At 54.1% G+C, this 26,671-nt stretch overlaps 10 protein-coding genes across 10 annotated transcripts; 8 read left to right on the forward strand and 2 right to left on the reverse strand.

Moving 5' to 3' along the window:
* Window positions 1-692: 692 nt before the first annotated feature.
* Window positions 693-1,669, forward strand: GLRG_11180 (fungal cellulose binding domain-containing protein; the record flags this gene model as incomplete). The annotated part of the gene is made up of 4 exons (XM_008101865.1): window positions 693-995; window positions 1,069-1,117; window positions 1,177-1,367; window positions 1,457-1,669. The coding sequence occupies 4 exons, from the start codon at window positions 693-695 to the stop codon at window positions 1,667-1,669; spliced, it is 756 nt and encodes a 251-aa protein (XP_008100056.1).
* Window positions 1,670-2,874: 1,205 nt separating this feature from the next.
* GLRG_11181 (CVNH domain-containing protein) lies at window positions 2,875-3,930 on the reverse strand (the record flags this gene model as incomplete). Its single annotated transcript, XM_008101866.1, has 1 exon — window positions 2,875-3,930. The coding sequence occupies one exon, from the start codon at window positions 3,928-3,930 to the stop codon at window positions 2,875-2,877; it is 1,056 nt and encodes a 351-aa protein (XP_008100057.1).
* A 1,787-nt stretch (window positions 3,931-5,717) lies between these two features.
* GLRG_11182 (uncharacterized protein) lies at window positions 5,718-7,271 on the reverse strand (the record flags this gene model as incomplete). Its single annotated transcript, XM_008101867.1, has 4 exons — window positions 5,718-5,729; window positions 5,785-5,867; window positions 5,932-6,787; window positions 6,840-7,271. 4 exons carry the CDS (start codon window positions 7,269-7,271, stop codon window positions 5,718-5,720), a joined length of 1,383 nt encoding a protein of 460 aa, XP_008100058.1.
* A 1,879-nt stretch (window positions 7,272-9,150) lies between these two features.
* Window positions 9,151-9,636, forward strand: GLRG_11183 (uncharacterized protein; the record flags this gene model as incomplete). Its single annotated transcript, XM_008101868.1, has 1 exon — window positions 9,151-9,636. One exon carries the CDS (start codon window positions 9,151-9,153, stop codon window positions 9,634-9,636), a length of 486 nt encoding a protein of 161 aa, XP_008100059.1.
* Window positions 9,637-10,047: 411 nt separating this feature from the next.
* Window positions 10,048-11,268, forward strand: GLRG_11184 (short chain dehydrogenase; the record flags this gene model as incomplete). The annotated part of the gene is made up of 3 exons (XM_008101869.1): window positions 10,048-10,354; window positions 10,432-11,053; window positions 11,136-11,268. The coding sequence occupies 3 exons, from the start codon at window positions 10,048-10,050 to the stop codon at window positions 11,266-11,268; spliced, it is 1,062 nt and encodes a 353-aa protein (XP_008100060.1).
* Window positions 11,269-13,262: 1,994 nt separating this feature from the next.
* On the forward strand, window positions 13,263-14,887 carry GLRG_11185 (uncharacterized protein; the record flags this gene model as incomplete). Its single annotated transcript, XM_008101870.1, has 3 exons — window positions 13,263-13,784; window positions 13,865-14,194; window positions 14,258-14,887. The coding sequence occupies 3 exons, from the start codon at window positions 13,263-13,265 to the stop codon at window positions 14,885-14,887; spliced, it is 1,482 nt and encodes a 493-aa protein (XP_008100061.1).
* A 910-nt stretch (window positions 14,888-15,797) lies between these two features.
* Window positions 15,798-18,663, forward strand: GLRG_11186 (MYND finger; the record flags this gene model as incomplete). Its single annotated transcript, XM_008101871.1, has 3 exons — window positions 15,798-16,220; window positions 16,301-17,432; window positions 17,489-18,663. 3 exons carry the CDS (start codon window positions 15,798-15,800, stop codon window positions 18,661-18,663), a joined length of 2,730 nt encoding a protein of 909 aa, XP_008100062.1.
* Window positions 18,664-19,175: 512 nt separating this feature from the next.
* GLRG_11187 (uncharacterized protein) lies at window positions 19,176-20,183 on the forward strand (the record flags this gene model as incomplete). Its single annotated transcript, XM_008101872.1, has 1 exon — window positions 19,176-20,183. The coding sequence occupies one exon, from the start codon at window positions 19,176-19,178 to the stop codon at window positions 20,181-20,183; it is 1,008 nt and encodes a 335-aa protein (XP_008100063.1).
* A 954-nt stretch (window positions 20,184-21,137) lies between these two features.
* On the forward strand, window positions 21,138-21,893 carry GLRG_11188 (uncharacterized protein; the record flags this gene model as incomplete). Its single annotated transcript, XM_008101873.1, has 3 exons — window positions 21,138-21,475; window positions 21,616-21,780; window positions 21,839-21,893. The coding sequence occupies 3 exons, from the start codon at window positions 21,138-21,140 to the stop codon at window positions 21,891-21,893; spliced, it is 558 nt and encodes a 185-aa protein (XP_008100064.1).
* A 659-nt stretch (window positions 21,894-22,552) lies between these two features.
* Window positions 22,553-24,105, forward strand: GLRG_11189 (26S proteasome subunit P45 family protein; the record flags this gene model as incomplete). The annotated part of the gene is made up of 4 exons (XM_008101874.1): window positions 22,553-22,863; window positions 22,925-23,340; window positions 23,397-24,031; window positions 24,085-24,105. 4 exons carry the CDS (start codon window positions 22,553-22,555, stop codon window positions 24,103-24,105), a joined length of 1,383 nt encoding a protein of 460 aa, XP_008100065.1.
* Between the last annotated feature and the right edge of the window lie 2,566 nt (window positions 24,106-26,671).

Raw genomic sequence — 26,671 nt, forward strand, 5'->3', positions numbered from 1 at the left:
ACACATAATAGCTCTCGCTGCGCACATGGGGATGACTTATTACTGGGGTTTGGTCACGTTTGCACCTTGTAATAGTTCAAGTACCCCCATCAAGTCTTGGCGTACGTTTTACAAAACCCCCAACCCCCAACCCCCAGCAGCATCGACCCACATTCTCATCTAAGGCAAACCCGACCACGTCGGACTAGGCCCATGGAGACGGAGACTCTGTTTATCTGAGAGATAAATCGCTCCTAATTGCAATGCGAAGAACGATATACTCATGATTTTGTGTCAACTTGAGAAGAAACAGATTGGTATCTGCTGATTGCGGTAAGAAACTTAGGGTTAGGCTATATCAAGGAGTAGTTAAGCTTCTAATAATACACCAGAACTCATCATGCTCTATCCGTACTGTCACTGGGTTTGTCACCTGTGCGACTCCACGAAATATCTTGGCGGCGTATTACGTGCTACTATCTTTCGTCGTATATAAGGGTAACAAAAGACCGGTATAGCCTGACTTTCATTCCACACCATCATCACATCATCGCTACATTCTTTTCACCATACAGTTGTTTTGACTTACTGTTCCAGAGCTTGCTCTCTCTTTCTTTCATTTCTTCCACCACTGCAAGTCAGTTTGACAACCTTCTGCAAAGACACCATCTCTTGCTCCCCCTCAACAGGCAAGACTTTCGATTCAATTCACCATGAAGAACACAAACTTTGTTTGCCTTGCGCTTCCCGCTCTGTCGATGGGCCACTATCTGTTCCCTCAGCTCATGCTTAACGGAAAAGAGATCAGTAACAGGGATTTCGTTCGTCAGCATGACAATGGATTCCAGCCTTCGTGGGACGACGGCAAGTTCCTGCAGAGCAACGACATTCGCTGCAACAAAGGCTCCGAAAACTACGCCAAGAGCACCAAGGCAGCCAACGTCATAGCCGGTCAGGACATTGTTGGCTTCACTACCAATATCCATCAGAAGCTTCAGCACCCAGGACCCCTTACGGTATGTTATATCTTTAATCATTTGAGCTCTAAACTGCAACGTTCTCCGTCGCTGACTTATTCCCTCTGGATAGATCCACATGTCTAAGGCTCCGGGTGACGTCAGCGACTATGACGGTTCTGGTAAGTGTTAAATACAGCTCTTTAATTATCTGTTTTCGTGAAAATTAACCGTTAAAAAGGTGATTGGTTTAAGGTGTACCAGCTCGGCTACAAGGATGGCTGGGATGGCACCGATAAGGGCTGGAACTCATTTGGCAAAAACAAGTTCACGTTCGAGCTTCCCGCCGAAATTACTCAGGGCCAGTACCTGATGCGTATTGAGCACATTGCCACCCACCCTCCTAACAAGGCCAAACAGTTCTTTTTGCAGGTAAATCGCTCCCCAAGACCCATAAGGCGGGAAATGACCCGTCAATGCAACGAGGAAGACGGATACTAACCAGCCATAAAATGATTTAGTGCGCCCACCTCAACGTTACGAGTGACTACACCGGGCCTGCTCCGGACTCGGTTATGAAGCTTCCTGGTGGTTACACCATGGACAGCCCGTGGATCCAGTATGACAGCTGGAAAAAGCCTGCTATTACTTCGGTGACGATGCCGGGACCTGAGAAGATGTGGCCCAATGAAAATAACTTCAACAAGATGCTGGACGACGGTATCATCAATTGATCTAAGATATCTTCATTCAAGCGCTAATCAACTGGATTGGGGTTTTATGTTGAGGATTTTGGGTTCCTCTTGATGCCAGTCATGAGGCTCAAGAGATCTTTGTATAGCACAGAAAACCTCAAGCTAGTAACGATAATGCTTCACGACATTAGAAATAAATACCCTTCCACATCGGCTCGCCCCCTAGAGACCTATTAGGGTTATTCCCTTAGGGTCGTTCACGAATGCGACATGTCTCTCCAGTTGAAGCTCACAGGGTTGGCTAAAAGTGCCAGCCTCAAGTCATTATTTCCAAGATTTTAGCTTAAGATTCAGCTTGGCTTAAGAGGATCGATGTATTGTTGTGGCTTTGGTATCTTCTTTGTTTGCGTTGCCAAAGATAGACCGGTGTTGGTCGATGGCGTGGAGGATGTTGAGATTAACTGTGCTAGTTGTAATTATTTTTGACGGTTCGCTCTGCCCAACTTGGCCCCCGTAGAATAAGTCCCAGAATGGGAGAAAGACGTATCGCTGTGCTCCATTGTTGTTGAGGACCTTCAAAATATGGAAGGTAGCCGGGGCCATGCCAGAGCGAGATAAAGGCCTCGAAGATGCACATCCTAGTCAGTTTCTTTCTCTAGTGCTTCCAATATCATTTGACACAAAATCTGTCATTTCTCTCCTTTTCAATTTGCCACCTTCCTCGAAGAGGCACGTACATGTAAACAATATGCGATCCCAACGCGAAGCAAAACATTCCATGTCCTCAACTCAGGATCAGACGAGCTCTTTGGGAAATGCCGCTCATATGATTTCAATCCCTTTCCAGCTGAAGGAGACCAAATGGAAGTAGCATTGGATGCATTGTCTGCATTGTCGACCTTCTAGCCACAACGAATAAGACTGTACCAACTTTCAATATCACCACTGAAGAAGGAACTGCGGGAAAACCAACAAATCTAGCATGCTGATGGTTCCTCACGACATCACACGTGTGCCAGTGCCATCTTACGAGGGGAGAGGTATCCTGAGGAAGTTGTCATTCATTGCTTCACCTTGATTCATCTACTACGTGACACGTTGCTAATTGCATCACAGTGAAAGATGACTGTTTCACAAGAAACATTTGTCAAATGACAACCTTATTCACAACTCAAGCCTCCCTAAGTTCTCCCTAAGTTTCCAATCTAGATTCGCTTTTTTACTCCATGCCACTGCATTTCCTTTTAAACAAGGTGCAGAGTTCCGTTGTCGTTTCCTATTCTCTCATCCAAGTTGATGGAGCTGCGGACCCACTGTCCGTTCCGAGACAGCTCAGCCTCGAGGATCTGGCCACCCTGCACCAGGCGCACATCCCGTGCGGAGGCCCCAAAGTTACCGGACGCACTTCCGCCACGGCCTGGGATCTGGAGAACCTGGCCAGGCCAGATCTGGTCGGGGTTGGGAATGTTGTTGTGCCTGGCGATCTCGTCGAACCCAACGTTGTATCTCGCAGCGATGTTGCGGAGGGTGTCGCCCTGCTGGACAGTATAGGACGAGTCACTGTTGTTGCCACCCCCGCTACACCAGCGGAAGCTCCCCTGGTCATTCTCGAGAATTCGGTTCAGGCTGATGGTGCTGCTCTGCCATTCGCCGTCCCGACGTCTGCAGGAAGCGTGGAGGTTGTAGTCTCCGTGGGTGTCCAGGCGGATGTCTCGGGATGAGCCTGTGAAACCACCAGCAAAGTTGCCGCTGCGGGGTTTGTCATCACTGTGGCTGGCGTGGTGGTGGTGGTGCTCATGGGACTCGTGGTGGTCGTTCTTGTGCTCATCGTGCTTCTCATCGTCCCGCTTGTGCTTCCAATCAGACACGCCATCTTGAAGCTTGTGGCCGGCGAAAGCGCCGGCGACGGCACCGAGCAAGGTGCTCGACTTGCTGTGGCCGATGTTGCCGCCGACCTTGTGGCCTCCGAAAGCACCAGCGGCACCACCAGCCAATGCACCGGCAAGACCACGCTCGCCATCCTCACCTCCCGGGCCGCCAGAGCCAGGCGGGCCATCATTTCGATAGCCCTGGTTGTAATTGTCTTGGTACTGGTTCTGGTAGCCAGGTGGCGAGAAATTCTGCTGGTGTTGGGGAGGTTGGCCGTATCCCTGCTGCTCAGGACCTCCTTGAGAATAGTATGAGTCGGCCTCACCACTGTGAGGACCATCTTGTGGGTTTCCGCCCTGCTGAAAACCTCCTCTTCCTTGGTGGCATCCACCTCGCCCAAAACCACCCTGCCAGTTACCGCGATTGAACATATTGATGAAGTTAGGATGTGTGTAATGAGGTCGAACCGGGTGTTTCTCGTCGGTGAAGTCTTGGATTATATGCCGGAGATTTCATCTCGCAATATGCGGGGAAGCGAAGGTTATATAAACTTATTTGAGCCTCTAGCTGTGGGTTTACGAAGCCTGTGATAGCTACCCAATATTCACACCGCCGCCATGGTGGAGAGAGGCTCACGAAAGCCTCGACCCAGAACGTCCACGCGTATCCTGTTTTCGGTCCAATCGGGGCCACCGCGTCAAGGTTCACGGCCCACCCCGCAGGCACTGCCCGGATATCGGCAAGGCTCTTAGTGTACAGACAGACGCGTCCATGTCTGGGCACCCTCGGACCCTTGCCACGTAGCTTCTCCTGATGTGTTTCTGAAAGCTTCTGAACAAGCCAAACAGACATTATTGGGGGGAGGGGGTCCTCCGGAGCCAAGGAAAGCCCACACAATCAGCCCCTTGCTGTCTACTGTAGCCGTACATAGTGGGCTACCAGTAGCGTCGCGATGGGTGCAGCCCAAGGTTATACCTAGGACCCTGCGCCTCCCTGATCTTTTCCCCGCACAGTCACTGAAGAAGGCTTGAAAGGTCAATACTATCCGATGTTTTTTTTTTCGGGAAGAGAGCAGCTGGTGGAGTGTGGCTGTGGAATGCTATTACCGCAGTAAGCAGCAACGACACCATACATGCAACATTCGGTGGTTCGTATCCAGCAGGGCTTGCATTCGTGAAGCAATCGTCCGAGAACGAGTCCGGCCTCTGGAGCTCGTCCACCCGATTATCTTGCAAACGAAGCTGCCAGCTAGACCCACGAGCTCCGCAATGATCGACTCGGTTTCGGTTCATCCTCACCACATGCACCAGGTGCCTAACCGTCTGCGGAGTCCCTTCTCGTCCTCGTTTGTCACATGACGAATCCACGCCAGATCAGCGCCCTCAGGCGCCTAGTAATCGTCCAGCCACAGGGGGACATGTTGCAGTTGTTCCCAATGCGTGGTTGCATCAAAGTCAATCACGCATGGGATTATCCTTCCGGCATCTAAAAATGCACATTAGAATGTATCAGAATGCCAATGGTGGAGGCTTTATTGATGTCTCGGAAAGGCGAACGGGTGCTGACAAGCTCTCTACGCATGTCAAGTCACAGGTTGAAAGTAATTTCATGAAGGCATGAAAATGGCGTGAGGGGCCATTGCGTAAAAAAACACGCTATATGCAATATAGCGACCACCATTCATCTGCATTCTACTGATATATTTCTGCGAGACACAAGCCAATTTTGTTGGTCTTGCAACTTGATGCGGGCTATGTAAATAACCATTGGACACTGTAGACCCGCTAAGCATCGGCTCACAGAGTGACGCGACCTTGGGCCCATTTTCTGTCTTATATCACTGGCTATGGTGCTAACTGACAAAATTTCCATGATTTCTCAAGTCTAATGTTATTTTATCATAGAATCCAAACCACTCCATAGTTCACCGCCCTGTAACAGATGCGTTGGCCGTCAGCAATTAATATTAACAGGCAGGCTTGCAACTCTGTAGTACACACGTTACCACAGTCATCAGGAGAGGATGACACAATATATACATCTTCATGCTCTCATCTACTCACCTACCACCCAGTGTGATAGTATCCATCCCAGGTTTGGTGATGCTGTACATGTTGGTGCTGCTGCTGCTGCATGTGAATTGGCTGGTATCCAGGGCCCTGCTGCCACATCATCGGGGCTTGCATCGGGGTTTCTGGCATCGGGGTTACTGGAGAGGTCAATGCTGTGACTGATGAAATCGTCGAAGCATGCTTCGTATCGAAACCTTGATCGAGGAGAGGAACCCCAATGTTAGGGTCTGACTGGGCGACGTGCGTAGCGTGATAGCCGGCAGGCATATGGCCCGTCAAGCCGTCCTCCAAGCCAACTAACAGACCCATTAATGACTGCAATCGAGAACTGGGATTTTTCAATGGCCACGTTCAACTTACAAATGAGGATGTAGAAAATCTCGGCGAGAATCGGTGCCCATGCCGCCAAGGCAATGACCTGGCCAAAGGTCCACTTGTCGTTCTGGTCAATACCATCGGCTGCATCAATGATTTTCTGCCGGAAGAATGTGAAGTAGGCCAAGATCCCCCACATGATAAGCATGTTGATCCACGCAACCATCAGGCGCCACATGGATCTCCATCTTCTGACCCACGGCTTGTCGACCATGCCCGGAATCTTGAACCCAGTAGTGAGGAAGATCGTCATGATGAACCACAGAAGTGGCAGGGCGATGACCAGGAACTGCGTAGCCTTCACAACGGGCCAATAGTGCGAGCCGCGCTGATCGCAATCGAAATTCCTCTGGCCACTTTTCCGTAAATCGTAATCGAGCTCGCCTCTCGGGGCAAGGTAGACGACGGTGACGCTGAGCCCCCAGAGAAGAAAGAGCACCGACCGGTGCAGCCACTTCCGATGGCCATCGTGCTTGGCCAGCGCATAGAGCAGCATGACCGGGAAGAGGGAGTAACTTGAAGCGATCAGAGATAGGGCGGTCTCGTAGATGGAGTCCGGCGATGGGAGGTCAGGGTTCGCTCCAGTTCTCTCTTTGACATTGGTTGCTCCGGCGTAGACGGATGCACCCAGCATGGCCACCGAGATCAGCATGGCACCACCCAGAAATATGTCCAAGGATCCGCGGAACGCATCGAATATTCTGGTTCCGAATCCTTGTTTGTGTACGGGCCGGGGTTTCTTGTAGATATGACTGTGTAGATGTTGTCGCATTTGGTGGACAGTGAAGGCCATGAGATACATTGTCGCTAACACACCTTCCAAGTAGTATGATACGACCACCTAGTAAAAGTCAGTGGACGGGGTTTAGTCTTTCTCGTTCCGAGACACCTACTCCGATCCCACATAGGTCCTGGTTCCCCGTGTACCCAACAGCCTTGCAGTACTCCGCCGGGCAGTGTGACTTTGGGCCGAACAAGACAGTGTTGTTGAACCGCTCGCTGAACAAATAGTATTCGGGATTGGTCGAGTTTTCAGGGAAAGGAGTGTGATACATGTTGTAGGCGAACCACTTGGCGACCTCATCATAGGTAGTTTGATAGCCATCAGGCATGGCGCCGGCATAGTATAACATTGCTGATGGAAGGCTCATACCGATGGTTTCCTTGGGGTTCCAGGAATCTGTTTGAAGCATGGATGATAGCCAGTGTCCCCAGTGAGAGCAGTTCCGGTTAAAGTCAAGCTGATCCCAGGTCAGGTTTCTAGAGCCCGAGGCATCCTCCCCTGGAACCCAGCGGTCCATTTCCTCCACGTTGTTGGAACCCATGGCGAATAAGACAGCCGATTGGCGAAAACTTCAATCGTGGCTTTAACTTCAATCAGAAATTATAGAAAATGTCGCAGATTAGTATGGGAAGGACTCGGGGAACGAAAAACCAAGGCAGCAAGCCAGGGTCGGAATCTCGGCCGGATACGAGTGCATTCTTAAGGGCGAGGTCCTCCACACGAACATCGATAGGCACCAGGTCTTGGCATCGAAGAGGCTGACCTACAGCCGCAGCTTCTTTTCTTATCCCGAGCGGCAAGACTGACTCGAAATGTGGCCCGACTCGGTGCAGCTGAGCGCTATGCTGGTAGGCTAAGTCAAAAAGGGGCAAACTCATGGCGGATGAAAGCGTGTAGTGAGATCGCTAATGCACGCCACGAAGCCCAAAACAGCTTATCAGTGTTGTATGCTGCGTTTTCCTGACAAGGCTGACCATTCAGAGGTTTTACAGATCGCCATCTCGCTTGTGAAGTCTCCGCCAACAGGGGGTTGGGGCTTGGCTGTCAGCAGTGTAATTTGCAGATGCGTCTACGGCATGTCAGCTGTATTGAGTAAGGACGTATTACATGTCGAAAAGTTCGACTAGGTAGCGGTTCCTTTACTATCCACCCGGTCATCTCAATAGGCTTTCTCCATCTTTGCTTCCTTACCCACCAGAGTCCTGTTCTTTGGCGTGCTTTCTATCATGTTAGAACAGAATCAGCGTCTGATATTGTGAGCAGTTTCATCGTGCATGGCATAGCTTGGTTTCGAATGGATAAAGACCAGCAACGCTAGGTGTAGCTCTAGCGCAGGCTCTTTGGCAAAAGGATCAACTAATTTTGACTGTGCTAGGCACAATCCAAACTATAACGTCCTGCCGAAGGAGCCAATACTCTTTTTGGCATGATCTATTTGAGTCAGCCTGACCTGTCCGCCAACGCCGTTATAGCTTAGCGGTGGCTGCAATGAACGGGGTTGATCATGAGGTCTTTACTTTTGGATAGGGAAGTGGCTGGTTGCTCTATCTTACAATGACAGTATTTTTATATTTGCGGCTATGTTTTGATTCCTGACAGGCTTGTAATGTTGCTCAACTTGTGCTGGCTTTGCGGTGGCTTCGAGTACAGGTCTTCTTGTTTCCCACACACTCTCAAAAATATTAAAAAAGGCTGGTCTGTGTCCCTAATTTCATACATTGACTTTATTATACAGGCTAAAATTGGCGTGGATATGTCAAAGCCGTCATGGCGCTTGCAAAAAAGCTCTGCACGCAACCGAAGGTACAGATCAAGAGACGAAGACCCTTGTTAATAACGCCATATGTCCTCCGGCATACTCCAGACTATTCGCCTTCTGCCAAAATATTTCTGGGTGTCATCGTATAAAGAGAAGGACGGCTTCTGGATCATGAAGAAGACTTGTGTAAAAATTTCACTTTTGGCTTTTGTTGGGCCAGGCAACGAAGCAGATAGTCGCTTCTGGAAAGGTAGAGGCGATGGTACAGCCATCTGGGCGTGGTTCATGAGAAGCAGGCCAAGGATACAAACGAACAATGGTCGATGCAAGATTCATTGTCTGATGCCTACGTATCCGAACATGAAGTGCACGGTAAACTGACAAAATCCCTTGGAGCAATGCTTTGTTTAGAGAAGGAAGTGCTGTATCAGAGCAACATTTTTCCTATATGCTTGATCAACACAAAAGCATGTAACAGACCTGTCACATCTGTTGTTGATATCATGAGTTCTCAAAGCATTTCTGAGTGTATATATTATTGGACCACCTCCAGCAATACCGTTGTGGCTAGCTTCACCATCACTTCATTTCCAGTGCAAGGATCCTCAAGAAGCCATTCTCCCTTCTTCCTTCTTCCAAGAACTCCCGCAACATCTCAAGCATGTCTCGACACTCTGAGAAATGCTCTACCGCTGCCGCCTATGCCGAGCGCGTCTTCCAGCAGCTTGAAGACAACCGCCCATCCGATGCTCCGGACGGCTTTTCCGACCCTGCGCCCGAGGAGCCGACTTCTGGCCAGTCGAAGACTACAAGCGACCAATCCCGACCAGTTCGCAGCAACACCGTTGGGTCTCCTGACATGTACGCTCAGTCCAAAGATGGTAAGTCCAACGCCCAACGTGCCGGCTCGGTAGGTCACTCCCACGTCCAACAACTCATAGCCAGCTACGAAGCCCGCTACCGCCGAACTGAAGAGTTGGCGCTGGCTGCGGAACGTCGTGGACGGGAAGTTACAGCCGCGGGAGGTACTCCCTCACAGGCTAGCACCCCTGCCGTTCAACAGGAAAGCCCCTGTTTCTGCCCTGCTTGCATTGCTGATGATGAAAAGGAATGGGCCGAGGCCATTGAACTCGAGGCTGACTCGTGAGCGAACCCTTGCTGGTCTTTTCGGTATCGAGAGGTTCTGCTGCTGGTGTTGAATGTATCGGCGTAGATGAAGATAGAAGAAAATACCAGGTGTTTGTTGTTCGTTGTCAACTCGGATGCTAAAGAGTTGGTATGAGGTCCCATATGTTTCCCTGTGATTGGGCCTCTCCAGGTCCATCGAATGCGTGGTTGCTAATCCGGGGGCTCCTCCAATCTCGGACAGGAGGACCGTGACACCTCACGTCATGATTCGGCGTGATTTCTGCGATGCATATGGCGGTCAACGAGCCCGTCTGCATCCGTCTTTCTCCTCGGCTTAGCTCAGCAAGCACAGGCGAAATAAGATTCATCATGACGTCCACCCCATTTTGGCGTCTGGGTCGAAATCCAAGTGCTTCAACCGAAAAGAAAAATGAAGAGATTCACCGTGGATGTCTTGCTTCGACTACTCAGTGTCACCATCCTCCACCCTGTGGTCTCATTTTTGGTGCCTTGTGGACTGGTCCTGTCGGGAATTGAACCCAGCCCAATCGAACTGGGGACCGATCTTAGGTCTACGAGATGGGTCGGGCCGTCGTCCGGCAATATGCGATGGGCGCTGTGGTGCGTTGCGTTTGCCTGGGTCCTGTCGCTGAATCGTTTCCTGAACCACAGGGCGCTGAACCCGGCGTCCAAGGCGAAGCCAGACTTCTCGCGAGAGGTGGTCGTCGTCACCGGAGGTAGGCCAGCAGAGAAATCCCATCACCCCTCGATGCTCTCGGAGAGCTTGCTACTGAATTACACGCGCGAACGAAAGGGTCCACAGGCATTGGCGCCAAACTCGTCCGCAAATTGGAGGTCGCCGGCGCCACGGTCGTTGTGCTCGACAAGGCACCCCTCAGCTATAACACCGGCCCTAGGACGTCGCACATCCAGTGCGACATCAGCTCAAGCGACGATGTCCATGCAGCAGCCAAGGCCATCCGGGACCGACACGGCCATGCGTCCATCCTCGTTGCCAACGCCGGTCTCGTCCGTGGGAATGGACTCCTGGCTGCCACCGACGAGGATCTCCGGTCGACCTTCAACGTCAACGTGCTCGGCCTCTTGTGGACCGTCCGCGCGTTCATCCCGGCCATGATCGCGAAGAACCGCGGCCACGTGCTCGTCACCGCGTCATCGACGGCCTTCCTGACGATCGCCGGCATGTCGGACTACTCGGCCTCAAAGGCCGCCGTCGGGTCGCTGGTGGAAGGCCTCCACACCGAGCTGAAGCACAGGCACGGAAACCCGGCCGTGGCCGTCAGCGCGATCTACCCTGCGACCATCGGGACGGCGATGTTCCGGAACCTGGACGCCCCTGACACTTTCTTGACGCCCATACTCGACCCGGACGAGGTGGCTCAGAAAATGTTCGACATTCTCGCCACAGGCCAAAGGTACGTTTCAACTGGTTGTTGTGGTGAATTCTGTGGACGGCTTAGCTCAGGGCAGCTGACTTGGTCTCTTTTTATCATGTAGTGAAAACGCCTACATGCCGGCCTTGGCCTTGGCGAAAGTGTGGTTTCGGGTGCTACCGACCTGGATGCGTGTCGCGGTGCAGGACATGTTGAGCCATATGGCGGACGGAATCGGGGGCAGGAATCAAGTGTAGCGCCGTCTTTGTATATAGATAACCCAGAAGGCAAGGATACGTCACCTACCTTGTCGACAAAGGCAAAAATTTAGTCATGGCTTCAAGACTCATTTCTACCTGGAAATAATGATGGTGGTGCGCTACTACCTATTGGAGGTCCCTCCACGCTGTTGCGCTGTCGGAGGCCAATTGCGCCGTCCAGGATTCTGGTGGGGCCGGAACAGTGGGGGTGGCAGCGATTGCGGGGTTGTCATACGGGAGAACCCCGTGTCTGCCTCCACTGACGGGCCCCGCCGGAACATCTTCTGGTCGCATGGTTTTTAGCCTCAGTATTCTGCCTTCCTGGCCGCCGTTTTGGATGACCAGCCGTTACTTGCTCTATCCGCGCTGATGGGACCATGGCCCATGGGAACATGCAGGCCGCAAACAACCCAGGCTGGCCGGCGCAAAGGCTCCGGAATGGGCCCTGCGTGAAGGAGCACGTAACGGTGGATAATACACTTCTCTTTCCCTGGCATAATGGAATCCCGACCTCCCTGCTGGTTGGCCTCCCGCATGAGGGCAGAATCTTCTGGATAGTTGTACATTGTCACATTGAACGAAAATGGTTGGTTCCAATATTTCAGTTGGTGTCCGCGACACATGCTGCAGGCCGTCCACCCCCCACACAGAGCCCCCCCACCCGGGGCTGTCTACGTACGTACACTGGCATGTTGTTGTGTTGTTGTTGGTTTGCTTAACGCCCGACTGTTGCTGTAGAGGGCAAAAGGCGGCTCGGGTAACTGACTTCCCTAGATACATGGGGCCGCATGATACTGCCACTTTTTTCTTTCTTCTTTTTTTTAGTTGGTTGGAACAGTGCAGGTACAATCAGCCAACCCAGGCACCGGAGGGTACCTACCCCCTTTGTTTTACCCCGGGATGCCACCTAAAGGATTATTCCGCTGAGCCTTCACGGACAGTAATAGGAATCAAATGGATAGTGGGCCTCCTATGGCGATCTAGTTCTATTTGTACTCCGTATTTCCTGGCAATGCTGCGGCAGACGCCATGAGCGTACAGAGATGGCTACTTGATATGGTGGGAAAGGATATAATGACTTCAACCTGCGGCCATGACGGGCTCGGATCCTTCCAATTAACCGCCTATTGGTCGTTAACATGGCCACCAAGCAATTCTTTTATCCATGGATGGAAGAATGTGTATGAACAGAACATGGCTCTGTATGAAATTAAATACACAGGTTGGCCTCCTGCAGCAAAGACCCCCGTTAAGTTGTTGCAGGCACCGGCCGAGGCAGCTAGTCCGTTCCAACCCCCTCCTCACCCCCTCCCTTCAGAGCTGCCCTACGCACTTACATATAATATAGTCCGGTCCCCGGGTATATTCATTCTAACAAGCCGCAGGTGTTAAGTTTGACTTCGTTTGTCCCTGCTCCAGACCAAAACACAAACAACTATTACGTATCTCGGTGCTCATTTTCAACCACAAACCTGAAGCAAAAAACATTACAAAAAAAAGAGGAAAAAAGGAAACCACTAACGGTTGTTCCGCAAAGCCACTATCCAACACGTACGCCTGCATACACAGAGTTCTGTGGCGATATCATCTATTTCTGATGCTGACATCTAAATAGGATGGCGTTTAAATGCGGCTCCTGTCCACAGGCATGGGGTTTTCCCGCCCAACGCAACCAACATTTGGTCGACAAGGGCCATTCTCACCCTCAGTTTGAGTGTGACGTTTGTGGTCGGTGCTTGAAAAATAAGAAAGCCGTCGCCTACCACAAGGATGATCTCGGCCACTGGATGGACTCGGCATCGTCGTCGACCTCGTCTCCCGGACCCTCTTGTGGCAGCAGTTCGGCATCCAGTGTCTCGGTGTTCACCCAGAAACCCGCCAAAGCCTTGCCTTCCTCCTTATCTTCGAACACTCAAGTGCCCTTGGTGTCCAAGGCCAAGAACGGGGGCGGTGCCAACATAAAAGATGGCGCGGCTGAGATTACCACCCAGATGGGCCATCTCAACTCTGGCGGCCCTGTCCATCAACAAGGCGCGATGGTGAAAGACGCGATGGTGGATGGCGCGGCCGAGGCTGCCATCCACATAAAGTATCTCAGCTTCGATACCGCCGCCCAGAAGCAAGACGAGATCAAGTCCAGCCCGCTCCTCACCGTCCCTCTGCTCAGCGCCTCTCCCCCCTCGCAGTTTGGCCTCTTTGGCGGCAACATATCCGAGAAAGGCCCGCTCACAAGGTCCTCGCGGCTGTTCCACAACGTCACCTGCCCCTCGAGCGTCTTTATCTGCGGCAGCCAGGGCTCGGGCAAGAGCAACACCCTCGCGTGTCTCCTGGAGAACTGCCTCATACCCAGCAGCCTCGGAAAGCTGCCGCAGCCCCTCGCCGGCATCGTCTTTCACTTTGACAGCTTCATATCCGACTCTGGTGGTCTCCCGTGCGAGGCGGCGTTCCTCGCCTCGAACAGCAAAGCTTCCGTCCGAGTCCTATGCGCCCCCACCAACGTTCGCACAGTCCAGGTAATTACCCTATACGGCCTTGGCCCTTTTCACTCATATCTGGAAATTCGTGTTCTTCTGACGCCGTGTTATACTCACAGGAAATCTACAGAGACATTCCACGCGTCAAGGTCGAGCCTCTCAGGCTGAGCGACCAGGACCTCAACACCAAACGAATGCTTCACCTCATGGCGGCCGGAGACGGCAACATGCCGCTCTACCTTCACGTCGTAACACGCATCCTCCGAGACATGCGCCTAGAGCAACAGAATAAAGGTCTGCCGTTCAGCTACCACACTTTCAAACAGAAGTTGGCCCAGACGGATCTCACCCCAATGCAGCAGGCCCCCTTGAACCAGCGCCTAGAGACGCTGGAAAGCTTCATGGTCAATGGCAAAAGCAAGGAGAAATCTATCGATTGGGAACCCAAGGTGAGCTTTTTCCCCCTTTCGGTTTTATTCACAGCTTGAGGTTTTACTAATGTGACACGCAAGGCCGGCCAGCTCACCATCGTCGACCTCTCCTGCCCCTGCGTCACTGCGGAGATGGCATGCTTGCTCTTCAACATCTGCCTCTCGCTCTTCTTGGAGAAGAAGTCGCGTATAGGCAGAGTTGTCGCGCTAGACGAGGCGCACAAGTATATGCAAGAGTCCAGCGAGAGCAAGACCCTAACAAACTCGCTGCTGAGCACGATACGCCTGCAGCGCCACCTCGGCGTCCGCGTCTTAATCTCGACGCAGGAGCCCACCGTGTCGACGAAGCTCCTGGACCTGTGCTCCATGACAGTGGTTCACCGGTTCACCTCGCCAGACTGGCTGCACACGTTACGCGGCCATCTCGCGGGTGTCTCGTCCGTCTTAAGCGCCATGCCGGAGCAGCAGGACTTGGGCGGTGAGGTTAGCCCCGTCGTGGTTGGGGATAAGAATGCGGCCGGCGAGCTGTTTGCCAAGATTGTGTCTCTGCAGACAGGACAGGCTCTGGTGTTCGCGCCCAGCGCCATCATTGGACTGGGGGACCAGAAGAATGGCGCGGTGGCCGCTATTCAGCGACTGGCGCACCGGCCTCTCCTGGTCAAGGTCCGCTCCCGGCTGACACAGGATGGCGGAAAGACGGTGATGAATTAGAGGTATGAATGGCTCTTATGGAGGGTTCGTTCTTGTACGACCGGAGGGAAAGCCTCGGAATGATTTGGAGAGCACTCTGTCGATTCCACTGGAATATTCCTGCCTTTTGTCGGAAGGTTGCCGAGGGCCTTAATGTCCGCAATTCCATATCGAGGGCATTGGACCCGCACGTCGAGCTCTGAGAGGATGAGTTCCTGGATTAGAATGACCTAGACACAGATAAAAGCTTGATGGATGTGCTTTGTGTAGACTAGTCAGGATTCAAGTAGTTGCTAAAGAGTAGAACAAAAGATAGCAACATGATTTTTGATGACCAATATTGCCTTCCCATCCAACTGCCTCAGCAACGCGACACTACGTTTTATCACCAGTGAGACTTAGAGCAACTGTATTTACGAACTTGCCGCGATCTCTCATCGAAATCTCATTATCTGTTACCCCCACCGTTGTGGATGATTTGTCCTTTCTTTTACATTTGTCTATGTTCTCGAAGCGTCATTGCACTGTTGTCTGACTTACCGAAACTATCTGGAGTACGTGGGATTCGGTTTCAATGGAATCAAAAGCGCAGATAAAGACTTGAAAAGATAAAGCAGGAACTAAGAAAGGAACAAAAGGCCTGCCTGTTGGGTTTCAGTGATTTCTGCATCCCGCCTCCAGGCTCACAATCATCGAGACCCGCACTTGTCTCCTATACCAAGTATTGTGTACTGCCTAGTCAGTACCCGGCTCCCTCACCCAGGATCATGGGCTCAGTAGAATAAGTTCTTTAGGTGGAAATTTATATAATTCCAAACGTTGAATACACTAGGTTTCCTGTTGTTGAAGAAAACAAACAAACCTCCTCAAAAGCTTTTCGCAATCGCCCATGCCTGGCCTCGGAAACATCGCAGACTACAACTAGCTCAAGATGGATGCTGCCTCGGATGCAAATGAGGCAACAGCTGCCATTTTGACCCAGGGCGAGGACGTCCCCGAGGCTCTTTCCTCTTTCGTCCCTACCTCTACCACGCAGGCCGACGACGGTTTCATCAACATCCTAGACCTCGCCGTCAACCAGACGAAGACACATCACACCAGAAGCGATTTATTCTCTTTTACTATCCACGCGGTAAACGCCTGCCTTTACCCTCTTACTCATTTCATTTCATTCGTTATCCTTGTATTCAATTTTCCTTGGACTCTCACCCTGAAGCGCGAATCCGCCGTCGACCGCGTCTTGAGAGAAGCCGACATGGCTCACCAGGGCCTCTACGACTCGCCGAAGCGATCCTTTTTCCCGTCGACCGGCAGAGAGCACCTCCTCCGCCTAGTCAACGTCTCTGGATCCACGGTACCGTCATCCTACTCTTTGTTCTCATCCCACCCCTCGTTCCATCCAGTCCCGCTTCTCTATACTGACCCTCCTCTCAGCAAACCCCTGTCCCCAAGAAGCTCACCGAAAACGACAAGAAATGCCTTCGCCAGCTAGACTACATACTCTGGCAAGATGAACTTCCCCCGCACTTCGACCGCGCCCGGCGTTACGATTGCATGCCCGGCGACCCCGTCGATCGGCTCTTCGCGGCCCTCCCCAGCGTTGCCGATGACGACGGCGGTTTTAAGGAGCCCGACGCTGCGGCCCAACACGATCGCCGCTTCGTCCTCGCCCTTTGGCCCTACGCCAATTCCTCCCTCGAGGACATACTCGACAACACGAAGGACCCCAACGCCCACAATTACTGGTGGGCCGCCCGCTTCGCCTTCTCCGTGTGGGAGCGCTCCGACCTGTCCATCCGCTGCGCCTTCACCCAGCTACTTGGTCAGCTCGCCGCCGCCCACATCGTGCCAATCGATAAGGATTGCATCGAAGTCGTCCCTGGCCACAAGTGCAGTGTCAGCAACGAGAGTGAGCCCTGCCCAGGTGAGGCGTACGTCAAGCGGAATGACTGGCTCAAGTATGTCCGCTGGATCCACCGCGGCAGACGGGACGCGGACGCTGTCCTCGAGACCCGGAAAATCCTGGCGCGAGCCAGTGAGATGAAAGAGGCCCTCCGAAGCAATAAGTGTGCTAGGTGTGACGTGGAACGCGGCGGCCCCGGCGCTCCGCCGAAGAACAGCATGTTCTACTGCTCGGGCTGCTACGTCAGCTGGTACCCGGGCATTCGCCGCGTGTACTGCTCCAAAGAGTGCCAGAAGGAGGATTGGGCCAACCACTTCCCCGACTGCCAGCGACGCAAGCACTTCCTCCGAGCCGTCTACCTGTTCAAGGGCGTCGCGGCCAAGTTCATGGCCGCCACGTACTCGGGCTTCGCCGTTGACTGTGTTGGTGTCGAGCTCCGCGGCGCGGAGAAGAAGGAAAAGTTCGACCGCAGCGGCGTTCCACGCACCGCCGTGTCTCTAGGAGCGTACGGTGCCGGTCACTGGACCGGGCAACAGGTCTTCCCCCTTGGCCAGTCGTTCTTATCGCACAGGCCGACCGCCGATGTTCGCAAGGTGTTGGCCTGGGACGCTGGCAACAACCTCTACTACCACCTGCAGCCCATCATTGAGAAGATTCTCGGCCGTGAGTATCGACTGCCCCCCCATGCCCTGAATATGCAACTTTTAACAGCCATGTAGCACATTGCGATACGATCGTCGAGATGGAGTTCTTCATCCGCAACGCAACGAGTATCTCGGCCCTCGCGAGCGATACCTGTCGCGAGGGGCTCCAGATCCAAATTGCAAAGGGAAAGGACCCCATGTTCTGGCCTCACCCGGTGCTCACCTGTCGTCTCAAAGGCTCCAGCTCCAGACCCGGCGACGTCTTCGTCATTGACTTGCTTAGCGAAAAGTTCGGATTCGCCGACGTTGTCCTGCCCTTCACCGCCTTCATAGAATCGAGATACGTGAGCTGCGCCTCGTCGACAATCATACAGAACATGGAGCCTCATTGGTACCCGCCCTACCAGAAGGGCCTCGTCACTTGCCGTGACACGGTGTCAAGCGCCTGGGCGGATTGCATCAATAAGTACTTTGCCAACTTCTGCCCAAATCTCAAGGGCCCGTGGCAGGTGGCGTGCCTCAAAGAGGACAAGTGGAGCGAGAAAGCCCGCGGAATCATGGCCGTCTCAGACATCATCTTCAAGGACATCACCGACTGCATCCGCCAACAGGATATCTACCGCCAGTACCTCGTCCACGACCCAAACCCGTACTCCCACGAGTTCAGCATCGGTGTGACCAGCAGCCAGGAGGAGTGTGACCTCTATAAGAACATCTGGATGAAGCGCTCCACCTACGACATCATCATCAAAGATGACCTCGTCGAGCAGCACAAGAAGCTCCCCCCCGGCTCCGAAGCGCGTCGCCTGACGGCTCTCTGGACTGACCGACTTTCCAAACACGGCAAACGGGCCTCCTTTGACTCGGTCGCGCTTCTCGGCCGGCGGGTGGCGAAGCACTATGGCATCTGCACAGATCACACAGCGGACGAGTACCGTGAGCTGGAGAAGGCGTGGCTATTGTACAGCGGCATACCCGAGGCGGACATCGACATGTTTTACGATAGGTGCGTGGAGATGTTTGGCGACCTTACGAAGATGGACCCAACGACGCCGGGCTCCATGACACCCGAGATGTTCCAAACCATGATGAGGCCAGAGGCCGCGCTCGACGGCATGAAGCACATGACGGCGGAGGAGAAGAAGACCTTCATGGCGATTGGAGCATACGTCAATATGCCCTTCGACAGCGACTTTATGATGAGAATTCAGGCGCAAGCTGCTAAAGTCCTACGACAGAAGAAGATGTGATGCTAGGCTGGGCCGGACTGGGCTCATGGTCAACTACCTGCATTGTTTCATAGAAATGCTTTTGGGACCGTGGCTGGCGGTTGGCTTTCCTGCAAGGGTATTGGACGGCCCATCGTATTCATTGGACAGTGTGCGCAGCGTTGCTTCGAGATGATGCGTGGCGAGTCTGCGGATGGCTTGGGTTAAGATAGGAATTTGTTAGATATACCCTTTCTTTCAGTTTGACAGAAGAATAAGGATAGCGTATGGGCTTTTGCGCCGAGAGAGAAGACGATCAAACGGGTGAGTGTGATTGGCCGATGAGTGTTGTCCAGTGTGCACGGACCATATGAAATTTGTCCCGATTGAAGCTCGGGAAGCTCCATCAACTTTTTCCATCTCCAGGTGCGCATCCCCCCCATCACGCAGCAGGACTCTGGCAGACGGACATCCCCTGCTCACCACACACGTACGAGACCTCTCAAACACCTTCTCTTGTGACACCCGGAAAATCACTGACAGGCCACCACAGAATGCCGCCTCGGCTACCACAACAGGCAGCGCGCGCCCTGCGCAGGTTGGCGTCGTTGCCGTCAACCCCTTCCCACCCCATGGCACGATACCTCACCACCTCGACCACGCGCCTGGCTGCCCCGGCCGCCTCGAGCCACCCGTCCCTCCGCCTGCCCGCCGACTTCGTCCCGCCGACGAAGCCGCCCTCGGCGCGCCCTCCCGAAACGCGCAAGTCGCAGCTTATCCGAACCTATACCTCGCTCCTCCGCACGACGCCCCTGATCCTCTTCTTCCAGCACAGCAACATCACGGCCGAGGAGTGGTCTGCCCTGCGCCGCGAGCTCAATATGGCCCTTGCCGCTGCCACCCCCGAGGGCGCGCCCATCGACGGGCAAGACGTCCACCTCCAGGTCCTGCGCACCCGGATGTTCAACGTCGCCCTGAAGCTGGTCGAGTTCTACGACCCCGAGGCCGCCAAGGCCAAGCCCGGCGTACAGACGAGCACCAGGGGCCCCATCGTGCACGACCTAAGTGCGGCCGCGTACGAGGCCATGAAGGACTTCGAGCCCCCCGCCGACTCGGCCTACGCGCAGATCTCGCCGCTACTGAGTGGTCCGACTGCCGCGCTCGTTTTCCCCGCCGTCTCGCCTGCCCACCTCGCGGCGGCCCTACGGATCCTCGCCCCCAGTCAGCCCCAGTTCCCCGCGCCGACGCGCAAGAAGAGCCCCGGCTACTATGACCCGCCGTGCCAGAGCGCGCTGCAGAAGCTGCTGCTCATCGGCGGGCGGGTCGAGGGCGACGTGTTCGACGTTGACGGCGTCAAGTGGGTTGGCGGCATCGAGGGCGGCCTCGATGGTCTGCGGGCGCAGCTCGTCCATCTGCTCCAGAGCGCCGGCCTGGGTCTCACCACGGCTCTCGAGGGCGGAAGCAAGAGCCTGTGGCTGGCGCTGGAAGGTCGGAGGACGCAGTTGGAGGACGAGGGTAAGGAGGGCGAGACGAAGGCCGAGGGGGAAGCCAAGAGCGAGTAAATTATCGGGAAGGGGGTTGTATGATAGTGCCTGTAAAAAGTCTGTATTATCACGGGATACGGATCTCTACTATAGAGCTAAACCATTTGTTTGTCCATGATAATGGATTAGACCTCTCTGTGGGGTTGGTTGCGATGGCTTAGTAGCCATTCGCTGGATATTCCGGCCTCTACACAGCATGTCCATACCAGTTGCTGTGCTACCTCGTGAACATGGATGCAACCCTTATTTGATAGCGATTGGGGACGATCAAGGGTTATGTCCATAGCTATTGGCCTCATCGGCCTGAATATACGGCGTGTGGGCAAGCGTTTGCCATCTTACAAGTGAATGGATTTCATATTTACACAGCAACAAGATCGAAAGACATTAGCCTTTGGTGTTCCATACTCAGAAGCCCCTAGACCGCTAAGCTGTTAGAGACGACGGCCAAGAAGACAAACTCCACCAGCATTGGCCAAAAGCGCCGACTATCGAGGTGTCCCGATCTGCTTAGGCATAATGCGGGGCGGAACACACTAATAGCAACCACTGCAGGCGCCCTGCATGAACGAGCCGTCGGACCGCCCAGAGAAGAGACCACCCCCCAATTAAGCCCTGGGACCGTGCTTGCCCCCCCCCTCTCACTCCAGTGTGTGGTGGTGGTGGTGGTGGTGATGTCCCAGCTCCTGGTACTTCCGCGTAGTCCCTGACGCCATTGCATTGCGCGTTTCCTAGCTCTCCAATTCCTCCAGCTGACGCACCTCCCACATCCTCGATTCCCAAAGCTACTGCCATAGCAACACCATCTCCCTCAAAAGAAGCCGGCAACAACTAACCCATCCGCGACGAATCGTACACAGTCTCCGGCCCTTCACGGTTCCGACCTTTGATCCCCCCTTCCTTCGACCCCCGGGCTCCCTGGCAACAGCGAGTGTCGAACCCAGAACAGAACCAAACACTTCAGCCACGGCCATGGACTTCGCTCCCTACCAATCCTCCCCGCCGGAACGCGAACGAGCTCTCTCCCCTCCCCTCGCATCGCCGCGTGCCTCTGCCGACTTCCGAAGACCCTTCTCGCCGTACGGCCAGCCGTCACCGCCGCCGCTGCAGCATCCCCAACCTCAGCGCGGATGGCAGCCGAGCCTACCCGGGTCCTACCCCACGGCGGACGCGCATCGGGAGGGCGTGAGCGAATTCGACACGAGCCTAGGCATTAGGCTAGACTACGAGGCTGCGCTGGCATACCTGGCTCTTCCGCCGTTGGGAGCGATACTGTTGCTGATTGGGGAGCGGAACAGTGATTATGTGAGGTATGTTTGGAAATGGTGCTCGTGGGGCACTGCAGAGTCTCCGCCGCCCCCGGCGTCGGGTCTTCGCTGTCAACGGCCATGTCTCCCGCAATGTCCTCGTTTTCATATCAACAAACTGGCAGACCGCTGACATGTGGCAGGTTTCACGCATGGCAATCCGCACTGCTCTTCACGGCGGTCATGATCTTTCACCTAGTATTCCTCTCATGGTCCAAGTTCCTTAGCTGGCTCTTCTTCATCGGCGACTTGCTTGTCATGGTCTGGTTGGCGTTGAAGGCATACCAGGACGCAGACACACTCGATAGGTATGTTGACACAAGGCATTCATCCATTTGTAAGAAGCAAGAACTGATACAACGACAGATTCGAGGTTCCCATCCTTGGCTCGGTAGCTAGCCGTATCCTTGACGACGAATGACACAAGGCAGGAACTCGGAAGTTTTGATGTAAGATGACGAAGGGTGCGGCTTAATGACTGTTGTTGCGCATATCATATACCCTTTTAATCGGTCAGAGAGGGGGTGAGAGGCACCTCTCGCTGTCCTGGTTCTTGGCTTTGTGTCCTGATAGATTTGTCACTTGCCCCTTGGAAATGAAGGATTAAGAATTATGACTTTGACGCGAATGATTATTGTAAAGAATACCGTCTGGGAAGCGCAGGGAATTTGCTCTCGATGTCGTGTACTTAATGTCATCCTTGGGTCTTCTCAATCTCATCGGACAGTGCCGCGTGCTGTCTGGCATGACAATGACACTGTAGCCGGATCCGGTTGGACTTTCCTCCTAGCGCTTTCCGGCGAGAGGTGGCCACCGGGCGCACAGGGCAACACCCAGGCTGATTACGCGACTGTTGCTTGCCTTGAGGTCTAGCTCGAGCCTCACTGGCCTGTACCTCAACTACCTACCTACGCAGCTCCGAAGCTGTCCCTTTCTGCTCCATCACCACCCACGACGAAGAAACGGCACCACACCCCGATCCATCACCATCTCGCCTCACGCGTTGACGATAGAAACGGCGAATCGTACCCTTCACGACCACTCATCATTTAATACTCTCCACCTTCGCACCCCGCCATCATGTCGACCCTCGAAGAGCTCGACGACCTCGATCGTCATGACAAGAACGACAAGAGAGACGATGGTGACAAGGACAAGGACAACAAGAAGTCCGCCGCCGAAGGTGATGCCGACATGAAGGATGCAGAGGAGGAAGAGGACATCCTCGATGAAGAGATCCTGAACCTCAGCACCCAGGACATCCAGACCCGCAAACGGCTGCTCGAGAACGACTCTAGGATCATGCGCAGCGAGCTGCAAAGGTTGACGCACGAGAAGGCCACCATGGGGGAGAAGATCAAGGAGAATCTTGACAAGATCGCCAACAACCGGTATGGCACTCCTGCGTTCGGTTGGTGATGACGAAATGGATAACTGACTACATACCAATAGGCAATTACCTTACCTGGTCGGCAACGTCGTCGAACTCCTCGATCTCGACCCTACTGCCGAGTCCTCGGAAGAAGGTGCTAACATCGACCTGGACGCCACCCGTGTGGGCAAGTCTGCAGTCATCAAGACGTCCACGCGGCAAACCATCTTCCTGCCGCTGATCGGCCTGGTTGACCCCACGACCTTGAAGCCCGGTGACCTGATTGGTGTCAACAAGGACTCGTACCTTATTCTCGACACGTTGCCAGCCGAGTATGATAGCAGAGTCAAAGCTATGGAGGTCGACGAAAAGCCGACGGAGAAGTACACAGATGTCGGTGGTCTGGACAAGCAGATCGAAGAGCTGGTCGAGGCCATCGTCTGGCCGATGAAGGAAGCGGAGCGGTTCAAAAAGATCGGCATCAAGGCGCCAAAGGGTACGCTTTGTTTCTGCTTACGGGATGGCTATAGGGACAAGGCTGACGATATACAGGTGCTCTGATGTACGGACCCCCCGGAACCGGAAAGACGCTTCTGGCCCGAGCCTGCGCGGCGCAAACCGATGCTACGTTCCTCAAGCTTGCGGGTCCCCAGCTGGTACAGATGTTCATAGGTGACGGTGCCAAGCTCGTGCGCGACTGCTTCGCTCTCGCCAAGGAGAAGGCGCCCGCCATCATCTTTATCGACGAGTTGGACGCCGTCGGTACGAAGCGTTTCGACAGCGAGAAGAGCGGTGACAGAGAAGTGCAGAGAACCATGCTTGAGCTCCTCAACCAGCTCGACGGTTTCGCGTCAGACGACCGCATCAAGGTGCTGGCCGCCACGAACCGTGTCGACGTTTTGGACCCCGCTCTGCTCCGTTCAGGTCGTCTGGACCGAAAGATCGAGTTCCCCCTGCCGAACGAGGAGGCTCGCGCCCAGATTCTCAAGATTCACTCTCGCAAGATGAAGGTCGATACCGCCGTCAACTGGGGTGAGTTGGCCCGCAGTACGGACGAGTTCGGCGGTGCCATGCTCAAGGCCGTCTGCGTGGAGGCTGGTATGATTGCGTTGCGTATGGGCAAGAACAAGATCAGCCACGAGCACTACGTGGATGCAATTGCCGAAGTACAGGCCAAGAAGAAGGACGTATGTCTAGTCGGTGTCCTCCCTCTGGTTCTACGCATGCTGACACACTCTAGACTGTCAACTTTTACGCTTAATCCATTCGAATGTCGGGTGATGCCGCTGGGTTTCTGGGGTTATTGCTTCTGGCGGGGATGGGAATGCATAGAGGAGTCGAATGCGATAGACAACAACTTTGTACGAGTACCACGGACACTCAAGCGGCCCTATAGGAATGGAAAGCAGAGTTGGCAAGACCAGCCAATGACTTTGATGCATGTTGTTTACGGGGAGTTTTCAGTCGGCGTGTTAAGGCGCCAGTGAGGCCTCCTGCCAAGTGGCAAGACGAAGCGAGGACAACAATGAGAGATGTCTGCGTCTAGGCTGATGTGCAGACGCGACCAGGAACTGGCCTTGCCACGTATCTCGGCATCTCGGTACAGACGCGACTCTTGACCCTGTCGAGCTGAGAACGATTCTGCATTCTGGTCAGGCCAGCCATGTCGAGTGCATGTGGCGGCTGCGCAAATGCATTCCCCAAGTGGCAGTATTCGCCCTCACCTGTCCGTTGATGATCACGGGAGCGCCAAGGTTACCACATTGGATGAACAACCAATGGCGCGATATGGGCGTTATATAACCCCCCCTTTAAGCCTATCCTGCTGTCCAGGCCGTCGCCGAGCGCTGATTGGCAGGGCGCAGATTGCAACGTTGACGAGCGAGGAAGTTTGGAACCGCGTACCTTGATTTTTTCCCGCGCCTTGCTCGATTTGGGGGCCGATCTCTTACCCGGTTTTGGTGGTCGCTTCGAGGATCGAGGATCGGGGCCGACAAGGAAGGCTCAAGATGGAAGTCATGTCCTAGCGGCGGCTTCTTTGTGGCTGTTTTTTTGTTCTTTCTTTCTTATTTTGGAGGGGGGGTGGGACTGATATATGTTGGGATGTTTTGCCTATTGGAAGCTGCTGAACAGGAGTGGTCAATTGATGACGATTACTTGCTGTAAAGAGGCCCGAGGTGACATGGTGGAAGCTAGTGCGCACTACAAGCCCCAGCGGGCACTGTGAAGACGAAAACTACAATGCGTAGTGCAGACCACCACATGGGCTGGCCGGTGGGATTCTTTGGGAAAGTATTTCTGAGTTGTCGGGTGTCATGTTGATGAAAGCCGGGGGAAGGGGTGGGTGGTGGTGGGGTGGGAGACGATGGTTACCGAGCGTGCGGACCGTGGCCGGGGGCAGGTGGGAGCCAGCCGATGACGCCACCGCGGCTGACGGCAAACTGACAGACAAGCTTACTTCCCCAAGGTCCCGTCTTCCCAACTGGCCTTCACTGAGTTCTGTTCGTGTCCCGCTCCGAGGACGTCAAAGGCTTCTAGAGACATCGACAGCCTCGATCTCGAGTCCAGCCCGCACAGGCCGGCCCCATCTGCCGTCCTGGGCCTCGTGCGTCCCGGCTTATATTGCTGGGTAATTGCCCGATGCGATCGTTATGCCATGCCTCATGCAACCCCCTCCCCAAATCCCCTTCCCCAGCAGAGCTTGCTGCGGTGCCGTCCATCGCTTCTTTCACAGCCGCCATGCCTGTTCGACGCTTGGAATTACGCGAGGCGAGATCGGCATGCCGGTCCGTCTATTGTTAGACTGCCCGACACGTTTTCCGGCCGCGAAAACGGCAAAAGGTGGACCAAGTACAGGCCTCCCGAGAGACGACGGAACATGTACGGGGTAAAGAAGATAAAACGGCGCGGCGGCTTGCAGCGTTGGCGACCGCTGATCTGTCGTCGGCGACCGCTGATCTGTCGTCGGCCACCCAAGCCATTCAGCCACACCTCGTCTTACCGTTAGACACGAGTTGCCGGCCGTTGGGCATTTGCGTCGTACAGGTTGCAACGGTCAAAGTGACAACCAACCAGCCTACGCTCCAATGACGCTTCCTTTTTTTCCCCTTTCCACCCACCCTCCATACGACTATCTTGAAATCATGGATGGCAAACCTGGCCCGGGGGTGACACTTGTGTGTGTGTGCGTGCGTGTCCGGCAGTTAAGATGCAGGGGCATGGCAGATATAGGCCATCCTCTCCTGCCTTTCGTAGGCGCGGGCCAACGACATCTCGCGGCCGTTCCCTCATTCTCCGTAGTTCTGATTGCTTGGCTGTTTGCTAGCCTGTTTCCACGACGTCGACCATCCCCGGTTTTCCGTGTGACGGGGAGATGCATTGGTACAGCATCACATAACCCTCCGAGAACCGGTTCTGCCTATGTGTGTTTGTTTTTTTCCTACCGTTTGCCATGACGGCACCCCCTGCATGTCCCTTCCTTGCTTCAGCTTTTCGAATACCTATCGTCTTGGTGGCCGACTTCGAAGGGGGGGGGTTATCGTGCGATCTGTACGGCAAACCTCTCAACTGGAGAGGTTCCATACCACTTCGCACATCGATACGCGGCAAAGGTGTCTCCACCTCCTTCAGTATTGTTTGCCACTGCCACAACCAAAAGCAAGCAGGAGCCGCAGTGACGATTGACCTTAACAGAAAGAGCGTGCAGAATGCAAGGGCAAGGCGAGGCGAGGCGAGGTGAACCAGGATGCCGCTCTAGTGTACAAGTATGCTCCACGTACACTACACCGTTGATAAACTCGTCCGATCGCCACAAGACAGGCTTGCTA

This window comes from Colletotrichum graminicola (assembly GCF_000149035.1).
Source record: "Colletotrichum graminicola M1.001 genomic scaffold supercont1.77, whole genome shotgun sequence".
NCBI lineage: Eukaryota > Fungi > Ascomycota > Sordariomycetes > Glomerellales > Glomerellaceae > Colletotrichum > Colletotrichum graminicola.